This window comes from Gossypium hirsutum, chromosome D06 (genome assembly GCF_007990345.1).
Source record: "Gossypium hirsutum isolate 1008001.06 chromosome D06, Gossypium_hirsutum_v2.1, whole genome shotgun sequence".
NCBI classification, from domain to species: domain Eukaryota; kingdom Viridiplantae; phylum Streptophyta; class Magnoliopsida; order Malvales; family Malvaceae; genus Gossypium; species Gossypium hirsutum.
In genome coordinates, this window is record NC_053442.1 from 18,604,859 (window position 1) to 18,627,696 (window position 22,838).

A 22,838-nucleotide genomic window follows, 5' to 3' on the forward strand; every position below is an offset into this window, starting at 1 on the left:
AATGCTTTCATATTATAGACTTGAATCATGAAAATACCACTAAGCTTTATTACTTAACGTACAATTTGTTTATTCTGTGCGTAGGTATAGGTAGGTCTCGAAGTCCTGAGAAGTGCATCAACATCTAATTTGTGGTCCTTGACTCAACAATGTTTGTATAGCTCCTAACGTTTTGATATATAGTAGGTTTTGAGTCAGTTTTGTTTTATAAACAGTTAAATCAAAAGTTTGAATAGTTATGTTAACTTGAATTACATATATGGTTGGTTAGTGTGTATGAATTTGGTTTAGTAGTTAAAATAGTTGGAATTTAGCAATTGAACACATGTTGAATTGCCAATTAGGTGACCTAGATCGAAATGTGGCTGAAATGGTATTATATGAGACTTTGAAAACATGTATGATGTTTATTTTATTGAAATAAGGTATTGATCTTTGGGTTTTAGGTGATTGAATTGGTACCATTTGAAAATTTTGAAAATGGATAGTCACGTCGCGACGTTGGATTCCTAATGTCGTGACGAGGGGAAGTCTGTGAGTTACTGTAACACCTCTAACCCATACTCGTCACTAGAATAGGGTTATAGAGTATTACCGAACAATCAAAAACCTTTAAAATTTAAATTATTCAATAACTTAACCATATTATAACCAATCACAAACATACATACTGTCCCTAAATCGACCCCTCGAGGCCTTAAAAATAACTTAGAAGCAATTTAGGACCAATCTGAAACAATTTGAAAAGTCTAGGAAAAATCACAAAAATTTGGGAACAGGGGTCACATGGCTGTGCGCCTTACACGGCTGAGACACACGCCCGTGTCTCAGGCCATGTAACCTTCGAACTAGGGACACACAGCTGTGTCCTATCCCGTGTCCTCACCTGTGTAACTCTTTGATTAGGGTCACACGTTCGTGTACCAGGCCGTGTAACTCTCTGAGTTGCCCCACACGCCCGTATGCCAGGCTGTGTGTTAGGTCGTGTAACTCACTAACTTGCAATCTAAAGAAACCATCAGATGACACACGACTATTTCACCAGGCCGTGTGTCTCACACGACTGAGTCACACGCTCGAGTCTCAGGCCGTGTGGATCCAAATTTACCTAAAATCAAGCCATTTCCGAGACCATTTCATGCACAATCATTCAACCCATTTAAGCACATTATAAAGAGACTTAAACATCACCAAGACACACTTCAAAATGCCATTTCAAGACTCTAATTCAACTAACCAATATGCCATTCCAAGGCACCACAATATACCAAGACATCAATCATCCAAACATGTCCATATGCCTAATTCCATGCATATAATTCTAGGTCATTTAGGTATTTAAACATTTCTTACTTAGCCATTTCCAAAACATACAAAACATACCATAACAACCATTATCATGCCATTACAAACTTACCAAAAGAACCTTATATATATGCACTTATAAGTGACCAAAATGACTTACCTAAACAAGCATTATAAGTCCATTATCCTATCATGAACAGCAAAGTACAAACATACCAAAGTATCATTTATATATTCATCAAAAATACCATTATAAACCATCCTATACATGTCATTATAAACCATAGGCCAAAATGCTCAGAAACTACTGAAAAGACTTTTAGATAGTGTGATAGATCTCCGACAAGCTTCCAACCAAATCGAGCTTCTGATGATCTATAAAACAAACAAAGAAACTACATAAACAACATTGTTTAGTCAGCTTCTATAAACTAAAAATAAGCTTACCATGTCATTATAGCAATTAAAAGGTTAAACATAAATCATCATCAATGCCATATGTTTAATAAAAGCCTATACAACATCACCATATCACAAGTTAGTGTACTTGCTCATAATACACATGAAATCTTCCACAAAGTATATGAATTCCATAAGTAAATGTATCATTTAACTCATAAATTCCTTTCCATAAGCCATGAATCAATCCATTTACATACTTACCAATTAATTCCCTTTTCTTTCCCGTTGCTCACGTGAAGTGTGCCTTTACATATAACATTTCCCTTTACATCATTGCTCACACGAGCTATAAAATAGGCCTGCTTACACGAGCTGCAGGTCAGAATGTAGCTACACGATGCTGCTCACATGAGTTGTGGAGTATCTGCAAAAAATGTAAGACCTCAGCCATCGGTAGGACATTCAAGACCAACACCCGAAACATAAAATCCCTAATGACATGTCATTTGTATCCTATGAATTCCTAAGGTTCAACCGGGACTCGATATCCGTCAATTCATCATAACATTGATAAGGTTACAATTCGATCCATTTACATTGTAAATTGCATAATAATATTCAATTTGAATAGCATAAACGAGGTAAACATTCATACAAACTTACCTGGATGACTAGGGCGCAGTAGTTTGGTCGAACTAATTTGAAGCTTTTACTTCACCTCGATCTAAATCCGCACGCGTTTTATCTTGATCTAAATAGATAATTATATTCAATTAAGTACTTCAGTTAATCTCAAACATTCAATTCAGCCCATAATTCACATTAATGTAAAATTATCAATTTGCCCCTAACATTTTAACTTTTCACAATTTAGTCTTTAAGCTAATAACTTAACATCTAACCATTTTAATCTAAATCCATGTTAATATAACATGTAAGAGACCTTGAAACAACTCATATTCACCACCATTTCATAATAAAACCCTAGAATTTATACGTTTAACAAATTAGTCCCTAAATATCATTTTCATCAAAAATCACTTTACAAAACTTGTTTATTTTTCAACAAAGGTTCATAATCTATCATTTAACATCACAACCTACTCAAAAACATCCATTTCATAACCCTCAACCTTTAACAGTTTTACAAATTGACCCTCAGGCTAGCTAGATTAAGCTAAAACGAACTTAAAAACATAAATATCATTAAAAATGGGGCTTGAAAATCATACCATGCTAGTAAAATTCAAAACAAAGTTCTCTCCCCCTACAGTGGTGTATTTGGCCAAGAAAGAACAAGAAATGTAAAGATGACAATGTTGTTTAATCTTTTCTTTACCTAATTTTCTTTTTATTTACCTAATTACCATTTTAACCTTATTGCTTAATAAAAGTTACAACAAAACCTTGTACATGCACATCCACTATCACTTTAATTGGTCTATTTACCATTCAAGCCTCTTAGTTTAAAGTTTCATAGCCATTTGCCCCTTTTAACTAATAGAACTCAACTTTAACACCTTTTTCGATTTAGTCTTTTTCACTTAATAAATCATGCAAACATCAAAATTTCTAAATGAAATTTTAATACAACCTCACTATAATTCCATAGACCTTAAAATAATAATAAAGTAATAATTTACTCGTCAAATTTGTGGTCCCGAAACCACTATTTTGATTTCACTGAAAATAGGTTGTTACAGTTACGGTGCGATCTGAAACCTCTAAAGTCGCAATGCCAAACCAACAGTTTGAAAATTTTACAATTTGGTCCTTATTCGACCTTGAGTCATCTTAAGAGCTTTTGTAACCTCTTAAAGGATCCAAAAATAAATGTATATTATATTGTGAATGAATATTATAATTGAATCGTAGTTTCTTCGACAATGAATATGACATCCCGTAGCTCGAACCCGACGATCAAGTTAGGTATGGGGTGTTACAAGCCCCTTGGTCGCATGCAAGCTTGTCCATACAAAAGAGGGGGTTTGCCCTTCCGTTGCATATAGAAATCCACAATGAGGAAAATACTTCACTTTGAACACCCTAGACAATTGGGAATCTAGAGAAGAGATAAAGCGCCACTTTTGTTTTCCGAACATGGCCAGAATAATGCAAGCTTCGAAAACCTATGCTGTTGTAATTTTTAACTACATAAAGATATTCCCATAATGCCCAATGAATTTTTTGTCGAGTTATATTACCTGCCGCCCACCAAAATGCATTAATCATGTGTTGCAAGTCATCACGTAAACCCAATGGCAATAAAAAGACACTCATATAGAAAATCAAAAGGGATTGTGCAACAATTTTAATAACAATTTATTTACCCCATCTAGAGAGTAATCTATTCTTCCAACTTAGTAGCCTTTTACTTAAACGATCTTACAGAAAGGCAAAAACTTGTTTCTTATTACGGTCAACAAGCTATGGCAATCCCATATACCAGTCATGATATAGATGTGTGTCCACTCTAATATAGACATAACATCTTGTCGATCATGCGCCCTTGTGTTAGATCTAAACATTATACCTGACTTCTGTAAGTTCATTGCTTGCCCCGAGGCTAATTCATATATTGCTATAATGTGTTAGGTAACATGACACTAGAAGCCTTCGCTCAAAAGAAAATAAAGTTATCATCAATAAAGAACAAAATAGGCATCGACGAAACACCCCGACAAATCGCAACCCCATGGAGGTCACCTTTAGCCTTTGTACGTCAAAACAAATAACTTAGCCCCTCAGCATGCTAAATAAACAAGTATGGGGAGAGAGGATCCCCTTGACGCAAACCTCTTTGTGGTGTAATCGACACAAACTCATGCTCGTTCAACAACACCGAGTATTTCATCGTAGAAATGCATATCATGATCCAATGTACAAAAGTAGAACAAAATCTTGTCTTACCCAACATAAACTCGAGAAAAGCCTAGTCTACTCTGTTATGTGCCTTACTGATGTCAATTTTCATAGTAGCCTCTCTGAAGTTACCCTTACCCTTGTTTTTCATATGGTGAATCATCTTGAAGGCTACCATAATGTTATCTGTAATCAAACACCCCTGAAGCAAATGCAGATTGCACAAGAGATACCAACTTCAACAAGAAAGCTTTTAGATGATTAGCTAAGGTCTTCACAAGTATCTTGTACAATGCATTATAGAGAGCAATGAGGTGCAAATATTTCATATTTATCTTTCTTTGGAATGAGCACAATATTAGAATCATTAAGATGGTTAGGTAACTCACCATCTGCAAGCCAAGCACAACACCGCTCAAAAACATCATTCCCCATCACCAACCATCACTTTTGGTAAAACATCGAATTCATACATCCAGCCTATGGGCTTTATTCGGGTGCATGTGAAAATAGCCTGACGAAATTTCTTTGCACCAAAATGACACTACAAGGACCTCATTATCATAGACAGTGAGTAGGGTCGAAAAATTATTAAAAGCATCAAAAGAAAAATTTTGGGAACATGAAAATAAACTTGTAAAATAGGAAATTACAGTACTATTTATACTCACTCCACCTTTTTTATAATTGTTTAATTTTTTATTAAAGATATAAGTTTGTATTATTTTTTACGGCTAATATTTGATGCATTGGTGACGAATGATTTTTTACATCATTAGTGGATCAAATAATGTCCTGTCATTAGAAATAAAGTTAATATTAAAATTTTCCAATAACATGTCATTAATTGATTCACTAATGGTTTATAAAATCACATACCCTCAATGCATCAAATTAAATTATTTTTTAATAAAAAAGGAAAATAAAAAAATTTAACAAAACATATTTTTTATTTTTTGTAATAAAAAGGACAAATACCCTAAGCTATTGTTTGAAAATTAACACAATTTCTTGAATAAGTCACCCCTAGCAAAAGGTGGTTTTAGATGATTTCACGGAATACAAATTTACATGCAAGTCAAAAGAATCAAACAAGGACCTTATTATCATAGACAGTGAGTAGGGCCGAAAAATTATTAAAAGCATCAAAAGAAACATTTTGGGAACATGAAAATAAACTTGTAAAATAGGAAATTACAATACTATTTATACTCACTCCACCTTTTTTATAATTGTTTAATTTTTTTTATTAAAGATATAAGTTTGTATTATTTTTTAGGGCTAATATTTGTTGCATTGGTGACGAATGATTTTTTACATCATTAGTGGATCAAATAATGTCATGTCATTAGAAATAAAGTTAATATTAAAATTTTCCAATAACATGTCATTAATTGATTCACTAATGGTTTATAAAATCACATACCCTCAATGCATCAAATTAAATTATTTTTTAATAAAAGAGGAAAATAAAAAAATTTAACAAAACATATTTTTTATTTTTTGTAATAAAAAGGACAAATACCCTAAGCTATTGTTTGAAAATTAACACAATTTCTTGGATAAGTCACCCCTAGCAAAAGGTGGTTTTAGATGATTTCACGGAATACAAATTTACATTCAAGTCAAAAGAATCAAACAATTTTAACATATTTATGTTATGAATATCTTATTATGTGGATGTACATCTTGATCAAGATAAAGTTTTTATGTACTTTAAATTCTAATAGTTATTAGAATTAGATCTCTACTTCTTTTATACTTCTTATGCCTATAAATAGACTCTGATGAAGCATTGTAATAATCCATTTTGATTAATAAAGTGCATTCTCTATTGCTTTCATATTTTCTTTGTTATTTATTCTCTCTATCTCTCTTTATTTTCTAACACGTTCTCAGCACGATGATTTTCTATTTTTTTTTCAAAAACTTTCGAATTCGTCCCACAGATCAAAATCTTTTTCACCTTAAATTTTCACCTTTACAACTTCATCTTCGAGATGTTGAAAGATTCAATCTCAAAAATGGATTATGGTCCTTATTCCCGATCTTTGATTTATTCTACAAGCATGGGTAAAGTATAGATTTGGTAAGAAACTTTTATATTTCGACCATATTTTCTTTTTCAATTAAGGTATGACTGTAACACCCCTAACCTGAATCCATCGTCAGAACACGGTTACAGAGCATTACCAAAATTTACAAATCAAATAACAGATATTCCACATCATACAGCATTCATATAAAAAATCAATCATAAAGTCCCTTATGTGAACCCTCAAGGTCCAAAACATGCATTTGAAATGAGTCGGGACTAAACTGGGTACTCAGAGAATTTTTCGTGAAATCTCAAAATTTTTCCTAGGTGTAGGGGTCACACGCCCGTGTGGTCAGGCCATGTGGTTCACCCGACCAAGGGACACGCCCATGTCTCAGGCGGTGTAAATCTTTGACTTGGGTCCAAAGTACACGCCCGTGTGCTAGGCCATGTGAAAATACTTGGGCATTTTGTTTTGAAATTTTAAAGATGCAGGGGACACACGGCCAGGTCACACGCCCATGTGCTAGGCCGTGTGTCATACATGGCTAAGACACACACCTGTGCCTTTGCCCGTGTGAACAAAAATAGGCTATTTTCCAAGCCACATTTCTCACCTAACTTGTCTTCCACCTACACCAATACTTAAACACATTCACAAACCATATCAAAATATTTAAAACAAGTCCAAATCATGTCTTAAACATGACATAATATCACATACAACCAATATACCCTTAGGTACCTGAGATGACAATTTATTATCATGTTAATATATCATTCATACTTACCTATTTACCAAATGCATATATGTATGATCACATTTATTCTTCAAATATGATAGATCCACTTATAAATATATCAAAATATGTCAAACACAAGCCATTCTAATGGCTAGTTTCATTAAAAACATTTACATATCAATATTAGCCAATTAACCTATACATGCCATTATAACCATAATTGATTTACCATATATACCGAAATGGGTCGATGGATAGTGTAAGTGATCTTCACCAAGCTTCCAATCCAACGAGCTTCTGAATTAATATAGAACAGGGGAAATTAAAACAGAGCAAGCATTAATTGCTTAGTAAGTTCGTATAATATGGTAATTAACTTACCACTCATTTAAATTCAAGATAAATCTACAAGGCACATTCAATCAATTTGATCACGAGCTTTAACACATATCCTCATCACCCTTGTTAGTCATATATTTCATATAAATATCAAGAAACATGCATGGGCTCAACAATAATTAGATTTCCATGTACATATACTTTCCACATCATGTATTTATATAACATATCCCTGTATTTCAAGTACATTTTCATAATAATTCATCTTGAGTTCAGATTATTTCATGTCAGAACTTTGCCCATTAAATCATTTGAAATATCAATGTCACACAGGAAGTACACTCAAGGTGTACAATTCTATAATCATGGATGAACATATTCATCAAACAAATTCCATGTTCATATATCATCATCTCATATTTCCATATATCATGTATCACCATTTTCATGTATTTCAGGAAGATACGTGAATAATTTATTTTGTATTCATATTTTCTTATGTTAGGATTTTACCTGTTGAATCATTGAAAACATCAATGGATACACAGGTAGTACACTCGAAGTGTACAAATAAAAAATTTGTCAATTCATATTTGGGGGTGCTCATTAAAGTACATGATCGAGAAATCCTCTTTCGAGCCATATAACAGGAAACTCACAAAGAGCTATTAATCAGGAAGCTCACAAAGAGCATATCGGGAAGCTCACAAAGAGCCTATCAGGAAGCTTATCTGGGCTATATAACAGGAAACCCATAAGAGTCATAATCAGGAAGTTCACAAAGAACTTTTAATCAGGAAGCTCACGAAGAGCCTTTAAATGGGAAGCTCATGAAGAGCCTTTAATCAGGAGCTCTGGATAGCCATATGTCGGGAAGTTCAAGCGAGCCATATCAGGAAGCTTTGGAGAGCCATATAACAGGACGCTCATAAAGAGCTACGGTATGTCTGCAACACATGCAGGATCACTACCGATCATATAAAAGGACGCTCACAAAGAGTTACGGTATGTCCGCAACATATGCAGGATCACAACCGATCGGGGTGTTCGTAGGAACCATATAACAGGAACTTCGAGAGGGCTTATAACGGGATGCTCGTAAGAACTATAGTTTGTCCGCAACATATGTAGGACTACAACTAATTTAGGAAATCCTGTATCCACCAAATTTCATTATTCAAACGAGATTTAACATTTATCGGGCTTTGTCGGATATGTAATCAATTTCATGTATATGAAATTTATACAATTCACATACACAACATTCAATTCAAGCATATAAATATACATAATTTAGTTACACAAACTTACCTCGACAAATGTTCGTGTACGTAAAATCTACTAATCTGACACTTTCTCTTTTCCTCGTTCTAACTCTGAATTTGGTCTATCCGAATCTATATGAATGAATTTAACATCAATTCATCTTCATTTCAAGTCAATTCACATCTTACGCAAAATTATCATTTTGCCTCTAAACTTTTAATTAATAACGATTTTGTTCATAGGCTCGGAAAATAAAATTCATGCAATTTAATCCTTATTCCAAGCCTAGTCAATTTTTACATGTAAAAATTACAGCCCATATATTTCATAAAATTCAAAAATTTTCCATAAATTTTACATATTTTCAATCTAGTCCCTAAATCAATTTTTCATCAAATTTCCCTTTACAAAAGTTGTTTGTCTATCAACAACCTTTCTTTTTCTACCATAAAACTTCATAATTCATGCATACTCATCCATGAAAAAACCCTAGTACTTTGATAACTTTACAAATTAGTCCCCGAGATAGCTAAATTAAGCTATTACAATCTCAGCAACATGAAAATTACTAAAAACAGGACTTGAATACTTACCCAATCAAGCCAAAATAGCTTGCTTGAACTTACTTTCTCTTAGCTAGGGTTTCCATGTTTTATTTGGAAAGATGATGATAAAATGATGATATTTTCATTTTTTTATCATTTATCATTTTTTAAAATTTCACTTTCCAATTTCGTCATTTTCTTTAATTAATTTTCCATGGATAAATCATCATCCTTAACCACTAAGCATTTTTAATGGTCTATTTTCCATATAAGGATCTCAAATTTTAAATTCCATAGCTATTTAATCCCTTTATCTATTAGAACTCAACTTTTTCACTTTTGGCAATTTGTACCTTTATCAAATTAAACATGTAATAGGTAAATTTTCTTTACGAAATTTTCATATGACATTATTATTGTACTGTAGATCATAAAATAATATTAAAATAAATTTCTCTTCTGAAATCAAATTTGTGGTCTTAAAACCACTGTTCCAATTTTACCAAAAACGGGATGTTACAATGATTACTATTAATTTTTATTTGACATAAATTTCACATTCTGATGGTATTTTATTTTTACCTTTTTAGGTTATTTTTTTTTTTGTAAAAGACATAATTATTGATTAGATATGTTTGCTATTAATATGATATATATATATTTTCTATTTTTTTGAAGTTTTTTAATTAAATTATATTATGCATAATATTTTAATATTTTAATTTTTTTGTTATTTATTCTTGAAATTTTATTAAAATTATGGTGGAAAGTGTTATTAACCTACCATTGTTGATTAAAAGGAAATTTGATAGGATCTATTTGGTCTTATTAACTTGCTAATATTGAATGATTGTATGATATCTTTTAAATTGAACTTATAAATATTTTATTAGAGCAAGATAAGATTTTATAACATATATGTGGTATTGAAATTTGGTACAATGTGTATCGGATAATTTTCAAGCATCATACATGAAAATTTGATTATTTATTAAAAGATTTTTACTAGTAGATTATAAATGTTATTACGAAAACAAAGTTGTTTTGCTACTTTTAATAGTGCTCGTGATAATAGTCAAGGTGATGATGATGATGCTAAAGATCTTTAGGTATATTTTACTATGTTTTATTTATTATATCATGTTTATTATAATTGGAAACTAATCAATACAACATGAATAGATAGATTTTGATTTGAAATCTCATGCATGTTTGCGATGGTGATTATAAAATAAAGAATCTATTGGGATGTTTATAAGTCCTTCATACTAGATTTGTTGCATTCTCCGAAGTGAATGTAAACACAAAGAAAATAAAAGATATACTCATGGACCACTAAAAGTTGGAACATAGTAATAAATAAGAGAACAATGAGAGTTCTAAAGATAACTTTTCAAAGGGTCAAGATAACTTATGTTATCAATGTGATATGAAAGATTATTGGTCACATATGTGGTGTATGCCCAAATATTTTGTCTTTGTTAATATTCTTTAAGGAAGGATATGAGAATGTAGTAATGAATTTTATCATTACAGATAGAAAATATTTATCTTATTTGGTACTAAAATAAACAAATATATTTCAATATTTGATAGTACAAAATTAGTTGAAAGCTCTAGAAGAGCTAATATATCAATATCTAAAAAGCATAAAGTTTGTGATGGTTAATGCATTAGTTTTAAAAGATATTCATAATGGATCTCATATTGAGATTGTGAATGAGGAAAAGATTATATTTCATATGAATAAAAAGAGGATTGGGTTATTTATATTTTGAATCAAACTCGGGACCTCTCGCACTCTAAGCGAGTATCATACCACTAGACCAAATGCCTTATATTTAAAGATTTTGAAAATTATATATAATTGTTTGAAAATTATATTTTTGAAGTGAATATTATATATAATTGTTTGAAAATTATATTTTTTTATTGACTTAGTGGCATTATAGAATTCACATTGATTTAGACATTTCCAATAGTAAATGTCACAATAGTATTTATATGTGGATACAAAATAAAAAGAATAAAAATAAAATTATTAATTGTCAAAATTTATATTTACATTATAAGTACAATAGAAAAACATGTTAAAGTAAACTAGAAGTTTACTAATACAAATACATTTACTACTTGGCATGACCAGTTATACCATCCTAGATCATATATGATACAAAAATTAATTAAGAATTCATATGGACATTCATTAAAGAACCAGAAGATTCTTTTGTTGTTTGTTCTTAATGAAAATTGATTCTTAGAAACTCAGTAGCTAAAGTTGGGATTTAATGTCTTGCATTTCTTAAATGAATATGGGTCCATTCATCCACCATGTGGATGGATTTGATATTATATGATTTTGGTAGATGCATCTAAAAATAATCACGTACGTGTTATCAACTTGCAACCTGTCGTTTGTAAGATTATTTTTTTAAATAATTAATTTCAGATCACGCAATTAAGACAATTCATCTTGCTAATACTGATGAGTTTATATCTTAGTCTTTTATTAATTGAGTTTGAAAACCTTTTGTAAAAGTTTGTTATTTATGTGCATAATGATTTAGAGAAATTATTGATTGAACGCCACTAGTTAATGTCTAAACCACAACTTATGAGAACAAAACTTCCTATTTCAGCATGAGATTGTATTGATTTACATGTTGTACGCATCAAGCCAATAAATTATAAATACTCCCAATTACAATAAATTACAATTGATGAAGTCGTAAGATATAAAGCTTGCCTTGTAGCGCAAGGATTTTCACAAAGGCCCGACATTGATTATGACGAGACATATTCTCCTATGGCGGATGCAATCACGTTTAGATATCTTATTAGTCTGGCAGTATGTGAAAAACTTAACATGCATCTAATGGATGTTGTTACATCTTATTTATATGGTACACTTGATAGTGAAATTTATATGAAAATCCCTGAAGGATTTAAAATCCCAAAGAGATATAGAGTTTCTTGAGAAAATTTCTCGATCAGATTAAAAAAAAGTTTATATGGAATAACACAATCTAGATGTATGTGGTATAATCGTCTTAATGAATACTTGTTAAAAGAAGGTTACAAAAACGATCCAATTTGTCCATGTGTCTTTATTAAAAGGTTTGGATAAGAATTTGTAATAATTTTTGTTTATGTTGATGATCTAAGTATTATTGGAACTCCTGAAGAGCTTCAAAATGCAATAAATTGTTTAAAGAAAGAATTTGAGATGAAAGATCTTGGAAAAACAAAGTTTTATATTGGCTTACAAATCGATCATTTAAAAGATGAAATTCATGTTCATTAATCAACTTATTTGGAAAAGATATTATAGAAATTTTACATGGATAAAGCAACCAATTAAGTACTCCGATGGTTGTACGGTCGTTAGATGTGAATAAAGATCAATTTTGTCCTTGCAAGAATGATGAAGAGTTTCTTAGTCCTGAACTACCATATCTAAGTGCCATAGGGGAATTGATGTATCTTGCAAATAACACAAGACCTGATACAGCTTTCGCTGTAAACTTGTTAGCAAGATTTAGTTCTTCTCCAACATGTAGACATTGGAATGAAATTAAACATATATTTAGATATTTCAGAGGGACCATTGATATGAGGTTATTTTATTCAAATGATTCAAAATCCCTATTAGTTGGCTATGTTGATGCTGGATACTTATGAGATCCACATAAAGGTCGATCTCAAACAGGATATTTATTTACATGTGAGGGTACTACCATACCATGGCGTTCGACAAAGCAAACATTAGTTGTTGCTTCTTCAAATCATGTAGAAGTAATTGTAATGCATGAGGCAAGTCGAGAGTGTATTTGGCTAAGGTTATTGACCCAACATATCCAGAAGATATGTAATTTGCCTTTACAAGATAAGATGACAACTATCTTATACGAAGATAATGCAGCATGTATAGTTCAATTGAATGGTGGTTACATCAAAGGTGATAAAACGAAACATATTTCACAAAAATTATTATTCACCCATGATCTTGAGAAAAAAGGTGATATAAATGTTCAACGAATTCGTTATAGTGATAATTTAGCAGATCTTTTTACCAAGGCATTGCCAACTTCAACATTTGAAAGACTACTACACAATATTGGAATGTGTCAAGTCAAAGATGTAATGTAATGTTGCCATCAGGGGAGTCTAAAAACAAGTTGTACTATTTTCCTTTAACCAAGGTTTTATCCCATTGGGTTTTCCTGGTAAAGGTTTTTAATGAGGCAGCTTGTAATAGAAGATTGTGTACTCTTTTTCCTTCATTAGGTTTTTATCCCATAGGATTTTTCCTAATAAGGTTTTAACGAGGCACATTATCTACTAATGGACATCCAAGGGGGAGTGTTATGAATATCTTATTAAGTGAATGTCCATCATGATCAAGATAAAGTTTTGATATACTTTAAATGCTAATAGTCATTAGAATTAGATTTCCACTTCTTTTATACTTCTTATGCCTATAAATAGAGACTCTGATGAAGCATTGTGATCATCCATTTTGATCAATAAAGTGCATTCTCTATTACTTTCATATTTTCTTTGTTCTTTATTCTCTCCGTATCTCTTTATTGTATAATAACTTTTATATTTTCATAATTATGTGGATATAAATAATCTTACATTTCAATAATAAAATGCACCTTCAATATTAAAAGCTTTAACCCTTAATTAAATCTATTAACTATCACATAATCCATTAATAATATTGTAAATTTAATCATTGTCAGCACATCATATATAATTTTTGATTAATTAATATCACATTTAACAAAGATTACTAAACTAAACAAAGCAGAAAGAGAAAATAAAAGTTTAAAGCTTTTATTATTTATTTGAGAAATCCCAAATTCTACACACCCAAAAAAAAAAAAAACCCATGATCCCATAACATAAAAGAGATGGTATATAAAACAGTACTTTATGATGTAAGCAAGCATTGCCCCCAACCCAAACCCAAAAGCTTCCTCGTTTTTATATTTAACAAATTGTTGCCACTCGACATTACCATAATCACAATAAAGCTCCCTTTGTTGTTCTTTGGGGATGCAAAGCTTTTGATCCACTCCCACCACCATACCCTTCTTTCTCTTTTCATCCACCACTATGAGTAGCCCCGCTGCAGGTGGCGGCAGCGGCCTTTCCATAGACGAGGAGGAGACGGCGGAGACTCGGATCAGGAGGCTGATATCGGAGCACCCCCTCATCATCTTCAGCAGGTCGTCTTGTTGCATGTGTCACGTCATGAAAAAGTTGTTGGTTACCATCGGGGTTCACCCCACTGTCATCGAACTCGATGACCATGAGTTCGCTTCCCTCCCTCGACCACCGTCCCATGATACTCTCATCTCCTCTCGGACTCTCTCCCCCGCCGTCTTCATTGGCGGAACCTGCGTCGGCGGGCTCGAATCCCTCGTCGCTCTCCACCTTAGTGGTCACCTCATCCCAAAGCTCGTCGAAGTTGGCGTTCTCTGGGTATGATATATATACACATAAATAATATAAACCAATTTTACTGGTTTGTTTATTTTAAATATTGGGGCAGCCCACTTCCAAATGAGAAGTAACTAGTTTCTGCTTCCTTTTCCTTTGGGTTTAAATCTTAAATTCAAGTATTGCAGAAGGAATTAGACTTGTTTTTGTTTTTCGCTCCCTATTAGCTTTGCTGGTCAAATGAGTAAGAGTTCTGGGGGATTTGAGCTTTGTGGAGTTAGAAACAATGGGCAATGAGGGGAATGGGGGTCCATTGCCAATTATTGAGCAATCAGAGCCGTTGATATTTGTTGCCGTTAGGTTATAGATGAAAAAAGAAATTTGGGTTTTCTGTTTTTAGAATGCCCCCCTTAAGAATTCAGATTCTTACATGCCTTTTGGGGGGATTGAGATTTTTATTATTATTTTACAACAAAATTTTTCATTTTTTAATTAAAAAAAAAAACAGTTCCAACTCAAAAGTAAAAACTTAAATCGTCCAAATTAATTTCCATTACACTAATAATTAATTAATATTTCTTTTGTGTATATATATATTTTAAAATCATGCTTAGATGAAACTTGAGAACCAACCAAGAAAGATGAAATTAAGGAGGTAATAAGCTGTAAATTATATTACATATTTATCCAGTTGCTTTGGAAAAATTGTATAATTCAAAATTTAAAATATTTTAATTACATATTCAAAGTATCCATAGTCTTTCCGTTATTAAAATTATTATTTTAATTATTAAATGAGACGTGAGATCTTGTGTCACATAATATTGTAATATTTATTTTTCTTTAAATCTTTCATTTTAAATTATGGCACATAAAATTTTGTGTCATTTAACAGTTAAATTAACAGTTTCAATAATGAAAGGACTTGATTGATATAACATGATAGTTTGATGATTCAATTAAAACTTTTGAAGTTTGGGGACCAATGTAGAATGAAGGTCATAGTTTAGGGATGTTTGGTGCAATTAACTCATTATTTTAATTTAAAATTTAATCATTTTTTAAATTAAATCGAACTTTAGTCACTCTATTTATTATCTATACTATTATTTAAGCTCATGATTGAGTCATTGTTACCTTCAATTGGGTCATAGATTCGGTTAGAAGTTACGAGAATGCCTTTCCGTAATTAAAATAAGTAATATTATTCGACGGTATTTTAGTCTTTTCACATTAAAAAACTAATAAAAATATGCATATGGTAAGGCTTGAGCCCATGCCAATTTCATTAATGAAATTTTTATTTTGCCATTCAAGTAAAGCTTTATTTTAATATTTTAATATATTTTAATATTATTATGCACACTTTATTACCTTTATCAGTTATATATATTAATAATGTTGTTACTTGAGTTGATGTCACAGGTCAATTTGATACTAACTCACAATTGATATAATGCCATGATAAACAATTTAATATTTTTTTTCATTTTAATAACGTATATATTTCACGTGTTATTATTAATTAATTTCAAACAATACGTTTCATTATTTATAGCATGTGATTTTTAAATAAACATTTGTGTTCTAAATTTATGGTTTCCACATGCATACGCATATGATAAGATTTCTAGTATTATTTAAGTGTTTTACTAAGTTTGTGTCACCCTTAACCGGGACACCAACTTGGTAGGAAAATTATAGAAATGTCCTTTTGTAATTAAAATATGTTATGTTATTCGAGAGTATTTTAGTCTTTTCATTTTAACAAAAACCAATAAAAATATACATATGATAAAAATTGAATCCTTGCCAATTGGATTAATACCCTTAAATTTACCACTCAACTAAAACTTTATTTTGAAGTATTTTATATATATTTTATTTTGATATGCACACTTTATTATCTCCGTCAGTTGTATATATTAATAATGTTGTTAATTGAGCTGGTGTCACAAGTCAATTTGACACTAACTCACAATTGATGACAACGCCATGATAAATAATTGTAGTACATTTAGTATTGTTAATTTGATGTATTTATGTTGTTAATTTCATGAGCTATTATGATTAATTAATTTCAAATCATGCGTTTCATTGTTTATTGTATGTTATTTTTAAACACATATCTATGTTTTAAATTTGTGGTTTTAAAGACTAAGAATAAATACTAAGAATTTCTAGTTTAATGACAATAAGACTAAGAATGATAAATTGAAACATGTGAAGTAAATTTATAATTTCGCATATAGAACATGTATAATAGTAGAATTTAACCAAACATATTTAATTACTACTGTTTAGATTAATGCTAAAATTTTAAAAATAAAAAATATATAAAAACTAAAATTGGCAATTTAAAACGTTTCAAGAATTAAAATTTACCAAATTAAAATATACCAAATTTACCAAATTCATAACTTATACATTATACAGGGACTAATAACAAAATTTTAGCAACAAAGAGGTATCTTTCCAAATTAAGGAAAAACTAGGATGGGGTTAAAGCTCTAACAAGCCAACATGATGGAATCCACTTTTATATAAATAAATTCCGTAGGGTTTGGAAAAAAGTGCATGGTTCATGAAACCCACAAATCAAAGAGTGGGACTTAATTTGGGGATCATTTTTATTACACGTGCCAACCATAATATGGTGTTTTCTAGAATCTCTCTCTGATTCTCCATAAATCATCAATTTGTGGGATGATTAATAATAATAGTAAAAACAAAATTATGTTTTTGCTTCTATATTTTAATTAGTGGAAGTAAAAGCAACTTTAATTCTTTGTTTTCATGGATGGGTGAGGTCAGGGTTTTGCTTTGGCTTCTTTTATGGGTTCCCCACTTGATGTGTATGCAATTGCAAATCCGCCATGCATGTATGTTTATTATTGTCAAATTTTTCATTACTCGGTCCCAGATTTTATTCTTCTTTTTTTAGGCCATTGTTTCTGCCTCTCAACCCCTCTACTCAAATTATGGTTATATAAGTCTGATCCTAGTCATCAGTTCAATAGTTTGAATCAAAATTTAGTTGATTTGATAGTTCAATTGATAAAAGAGAAACTTGAAAAATAATTTAAAAGGCAATAAAACATGAATTTTTGCTTTTTCATTTAAAAAAAAGAACTTTTGCATTATATTTTGGTTCATTATAAGTTTTTTTGGAATTTTTCCAGGCATATCAGAAAGCGTAGGAGGGTTAGGAGTGGTTTTTGTAGATCACTCCCCGAATACAACCATTGATGAGACTCCAACTTTGGTTCTATAAAAGCATTGAATTACATTTTTAAGTGCTGATCCTAAAGCTAAATGCCACCTTTTATACGGCCCTGAATGATCTTTTGATTAAAAGCATGTCATACAACAACACAGCAGCAATCAGACTTGTTTTCCTCTTATTTTTAGTATTGCTTCTGCTGCAATTTCTGCGCCCCCCCCCCCGGGCATCATAAACATGCATACATACACATATATCAACTTTCCATGAGATGAACTAGCAGCAGTAACACAACAAGCAAGCAAATTCATGTGGTTTTGGCTCTATGATATCCATAAGAATATAGCAGACGTTTGGGACGTGAATGCTGAATCAGAAAGGAACAACTGCATAAAACTCACAAAAACTATGAACAAAAGAACACAAATTCAACAAGCAACAATTTCCTCTTTTATTCGTCAAGCAAAATCATGGTGTGGTTCACCAATGTGGTAAATGAATGTCATCTAGTAAACAACATGGTAATGAGAGTATCAATCTCAGTTGCATTTTTTCAAGGCCTTTTCCAGTTGTAAATCCTGAATCTCATTCTACTCTAATCCTTTTAGCTCAAAAAAGAAAGACTGTCAAAAATTGCTTCCACCTACAATCCACCCCATTTCATGAATTTCTTGACCTCATCGTATAGAACCAAGATGGCTGCAGCACCAGTGCTCCTAAATATGTTAGATAGTGCCCCGCGGTAAAATGAACTCACCCCCTCTGTTCTATAAATCGTCTTCCAGCAGTGCAGTGTGCTATGGTACATCGGTTGTTCCAAGCCAGATTGCATCATCATCCGCCTCCGAACTGTATCAAGTGGATATGACAACAATCCAGCAGATGTTGTCACAGCCTGTGCAACCACCCAACGTTTCCATAATGTCAACTCAGTTTTGGACTCTTCAGACAAGATTTCCTTTATTGTATCAAATCCTCCAAAATATAGACCCCGATGAACAATCATCCCTTGTAGAGAAGCAGGAAGACCCCTGTAAATTCCTTGTATCCCATCTTTTTCACGTATGGTGCTCAGGAAATGGTAGATGCCTCTGAATTGACGGACATTGCTTCTTCCAATGTCTGCAGCAAGGCGGGTGTGAGCAATGTCGAGAGGGTAGATCAAGATCAATGTTGTACAACCAGCTGCAGCTCCAGCAATGAAGTTAGCAGATGCTCCAGAGAAAACATGACCACCTTCAGAATAACCGTTTCTTAATATGTTTTTATACAGATCCTGCATAAACAGATGCAAGTAAAATGACGACCGCACATGTTGCAAGTTTACTCAGCGTTATAATATTAGAACCATAAAGTTGCAGATATTTTTCAATTTTGAGGCACTGGTTTTGAACTTTTGTTCTGGCTCCATTAGACCTTGAGCCTTACATGAAAGACAGATAACTCCCTACTATCTCATAAATCCTACCCTTTTGATCCCCAAGATTCAAACCTTAGATCTCCTAGTTTATATTTAAGTCTCAAGTTATAATATTTGGGGCCTCCCCTAGCGGACTTTTGAGCTTGCTTACCATCAAAGTAAAATTTTATCTGAATTCAAATAGATTGTCTCAAAGTCCTTTATCAAGTGATCTCAATGAACTTTTCAATGATGGCTAACTGGTAATAAGCTAGGCGAATTCATGTCACCTATTCCTAATGCTCGTCCAAGAAGTAACTCTATAGTTATACTTACAGTCAGAGTTGTCATTCCACTAATCAGGCCAATATTTCAGTAACACTTTACCTTATCTGTCCCTAGTATTCCGACATTATGGTTTTCTTTGAGATCAGATTTGATTAATGTGCCTCACCAAAGAACCAAAAAATAGAAGAAACAGGCAAACCGGGCACAAGCATGCACATACATTTAGAAAAAATCTTCAGCTTAGGTTCTTATTTGATGACAACTTTCAATTTAGTTCCAACAACCTTATAATCAATAGTACTATGACTAGTTCTTCTAACAGTATACACAACCTTGTAAACTTTCAATTTTATCTCCAGGTAACTGCTAACATGTACATGTTTCTAGGTGGAACACAAAACTTCATGAAAAAAGAATTTCTTTTGAAGTTCAGAAAGCTTTATCTCTTCAGATTATATTAAATATCAGCCACGTGCTTTATTATATAATATATACTCCTATGCTATATGACAAAACCAAAACAATAAAGCACCACCATATTAAGAGTAGCTGAATTTCTATACAAAGGCTCATACCCTCTTCATCTGCCATGGCTCTAAAGGGTAACCCTCTATTGCCTTACCAGGTAATGAAGGCATATTATATCCCACATATTTATTTTCATACTAATCCTCAGAGCCACCTAAATAATATTCCATCCATTTTCTGCCAAAAACTTCGATTCCAGCAATTTACACTATTTCACAAATAGCTTGATATCAACTTTAACCATTCTCAACCATGCATAAACTTTAGGTGATATTAGAACTCGCAAATAATCCTAACATGACAAACTATGCCTCCATTAAGTAGAGTTGGCTAGCTGGATATATTACATCGTTGTACTCTACTCAGGACTAAATCTCTTTCCTTATACTTAAATTCCTAATCATATTTCCAGTATATATAAAGACATCTAGAATAGCACTCCAGTCTCAGCCACATCCATTTGGTTTTCTTGCATTTCTCAATAGTTAAAGGCCAGCAGTGCAACCAATACAACATCGCTAGTTTGATTGCTATCCCGTAACATTTTCCTTTAAATTTCCGCGGAATTCATAACCAGATAAGATTGCCGATACATTTCCCTGTTCCATCAAATCCTATCTAGATCCTATGAGTAAACTCTCTATCAAATCCTAAGTCTCTAAGATAACTAAACAAGATGAAAACTACTCAATTCATAGCATGCCTTCTATAATTGATCCCCTATTCACAAATGAAGCCTAGACTTAGTCTGAGTCATTCATACTCTATTATGATTGATTACAGCCAAAAATTCTTGTATGCCAAAACCAATAAGGAGAACAAAAAGCTTCATCTTCAGGGAAAACCGTAACATTAGCAAGAAAGCACCCAATGGTGGTTGAGCAATAGAAATGAGACCAATAAGTTTATCCATGCCTAAAGGATTTGTAGCCTACTTGCAGGCCAAAAGAACCAACTGTTACCAACTAGCATGTTTAACAAACTCACCAAAGACATATAAAGAAGACTCAAATGACGACATTTTCCGAGGCCAAGGTGTTATCACAGGTAATAGGATTCTTAAGTTCTCTACTTTATTCATGACTGTTGTAATTAGCAATAAGAACCAAAAAAGAAACAGCAAGATTAATAAGGTCTCTTTCCCTTTCATGTAAATTTTCATGAGAAGCACGGTCTATAAAGCAAGAACGCATTAATTACATTCTAACATAGCAAAACATGGAAAGCATACCATGAGTAAACCAACATCCCATGTAATAAGATAATAACATCACATCATCTCAAAGAAACCTTTTATCATTCATTTCACATGCACGGAACATCTACTCTCAAGAACATTAACAACCTTGACAAAGATTCACTCTAAATACCCCCAAAAAGAAAATCACATGTTTTCATTTCACTTCATACCAAGAAACCAATGGAAAGGGAAGGGAAAGATAACAAATTTGCAAAAAAGAAAAGAAATTATTACCTTGAGGGAGAAATTAAGAGCAACAGAAGGGTAATATCTGAGAACACTACTCCCATTGCCTCTCCATAAAGAAAGAATACCTTCTTCTTTAACCGTACGGAAGATACAATCAAGCATCCCTTTGAATTTCCTTCTCCCACCTGCCACGATAGCCAAATTGCTCTCTTGGGTTTGAAGCAACAACTTCGCCCTCTCAATCGGTGCCACGATCGTGTGCACCACGCCACCCATCACCGCTCCCGCCATTAGATCACGGTGGAAGCTCGCCAGCCATTTGTACGGCCCCGACGCCGGTTTCAACCCTCCTCCCCTGTTTTCTATTTCATCCTCTTCTTCTTTACTCATAACTTCGAAGACCCAAAATTTCTTTGCTTCAAGAAAAAGAAAAAGAAAAGGAAAAAGAAAAAAGAAACCCTATTTTCTTCTACTGAGTACAAAAACAATAGTGCGCTAAAATGATTAAAGCATTGCCTATTCAGGGGACAATATTAATTTGCTCTGCTTTTATAGAACAGAGTTTTAGATTAGATGCCTCTTATAGCTAATCTTTGGGAGCTTCTATTGCTTTTAAGCTTTGTGAATGCTCATCCCTCATCTACCACTCCCACCCCCCCCCCCCCAAAAAAAGGGTAAAATAACGAAATTTGTCCTACGCGGTTCATTTCCCAATACGGTTGTTTGATCAGAAGGAACTTATGTTTCTCTTTTTTTTTTTAGTTTTTTTATTTCGTAGTTTTGAGTAAAGATTCTTCATTATTATTGAGATTAATGTTAAACAAACCGTTTAGCTTTTGCCAAGTGGTACCTTAATCCTAGTATTTAGATATCATTGGAAGAACTGTGGATTCCTTAATTATGTCTTTTGACTTTTAAACTCAGCACAGTTAGCTTAATCAAACAAGGGTAAGATTCAAAAGTTCTAAAAAGGAAGGTATTAGGATTTGATTATTTATTAGTATGCTTGTTGAATTGTGT

At 32.3% G+C, this 22,838-nt stretch overlaps 2 protein-coding genes across 2 annotated transcripts; one reads left to right on the forward strand and one right to left on the reverse strand.

Moving 5' to 3' along the window:
* The first annotated feature begins 14,434 nt into the window (after window positions 1-14,434).
* On the forward strand, window positions 14,435-15,227 carry LOC107900328 (glutaredoxin-C6). Its single transcript, XM_016825968.2, has one exon. It carries the CDS (start codon window positions 14,625-14,627, stop codon window positions 14,997-14,999), a length of 375 nt encoding a protein of 124 aa, XP_016681457.1. The 5' UTR covers window positions 14,435-14,624; the 3' UTR covers window positions 15,000-15,227.
* Window positions 15,228-18,601: 3,374 nt separating this feature from the next.
* LOC107901478 (probable ADP,ATP carrier protein At5g56450) lies at window positions 18,602-22,589 on the reverse strand. The gene is made up of 2 exons (XM_041095744.1): window positions 21,864-22,589; window positions 18,602-19,450 (listed from the first exon to the last, which is right to left on the reverse strand). The coding sequence occupies exons 1-2, from the start codon at window positions 22,206-22,208 to the stop codon at window positions 18,818-18,820; spliced, it is 978 nt and encodes a 325-aa protein (XP_040951678.1). The 5' UTR covers window positions 22,209-22,589; the 3' UTR covers window positions 18,602-18,817.
* Window positions 22,590-22,838: the final 249 nt, after the last annotated feature.

What these genes read in the sequence shown, in the direction of transcription:
- LOC107900328 (XM_016825968.2), top strand. Translation starts at nt 14,625, where the DNA reads ATGAGTAGCCCCGCTGCAGGTGGCGGCAGCGGCCTTTCCATAGACGAG.
- LOC107901478 (XM_041095744.1), bottom strand. Translation starts at nt 22,208, where the DNA reads ATGAGTAAAGAAGAAGAGGATGAAATAGAAAACAGGGGAGGAGGGTTG. An exon ending in CTCTTAATTTCTCCCTCAAG is followed by an intron (nt 19,451 to 21,863) that starts GTAATAATTTCT and finishes CTGTTTATGCAG; the next exon opens with GATCTGTATAAAAACATATT.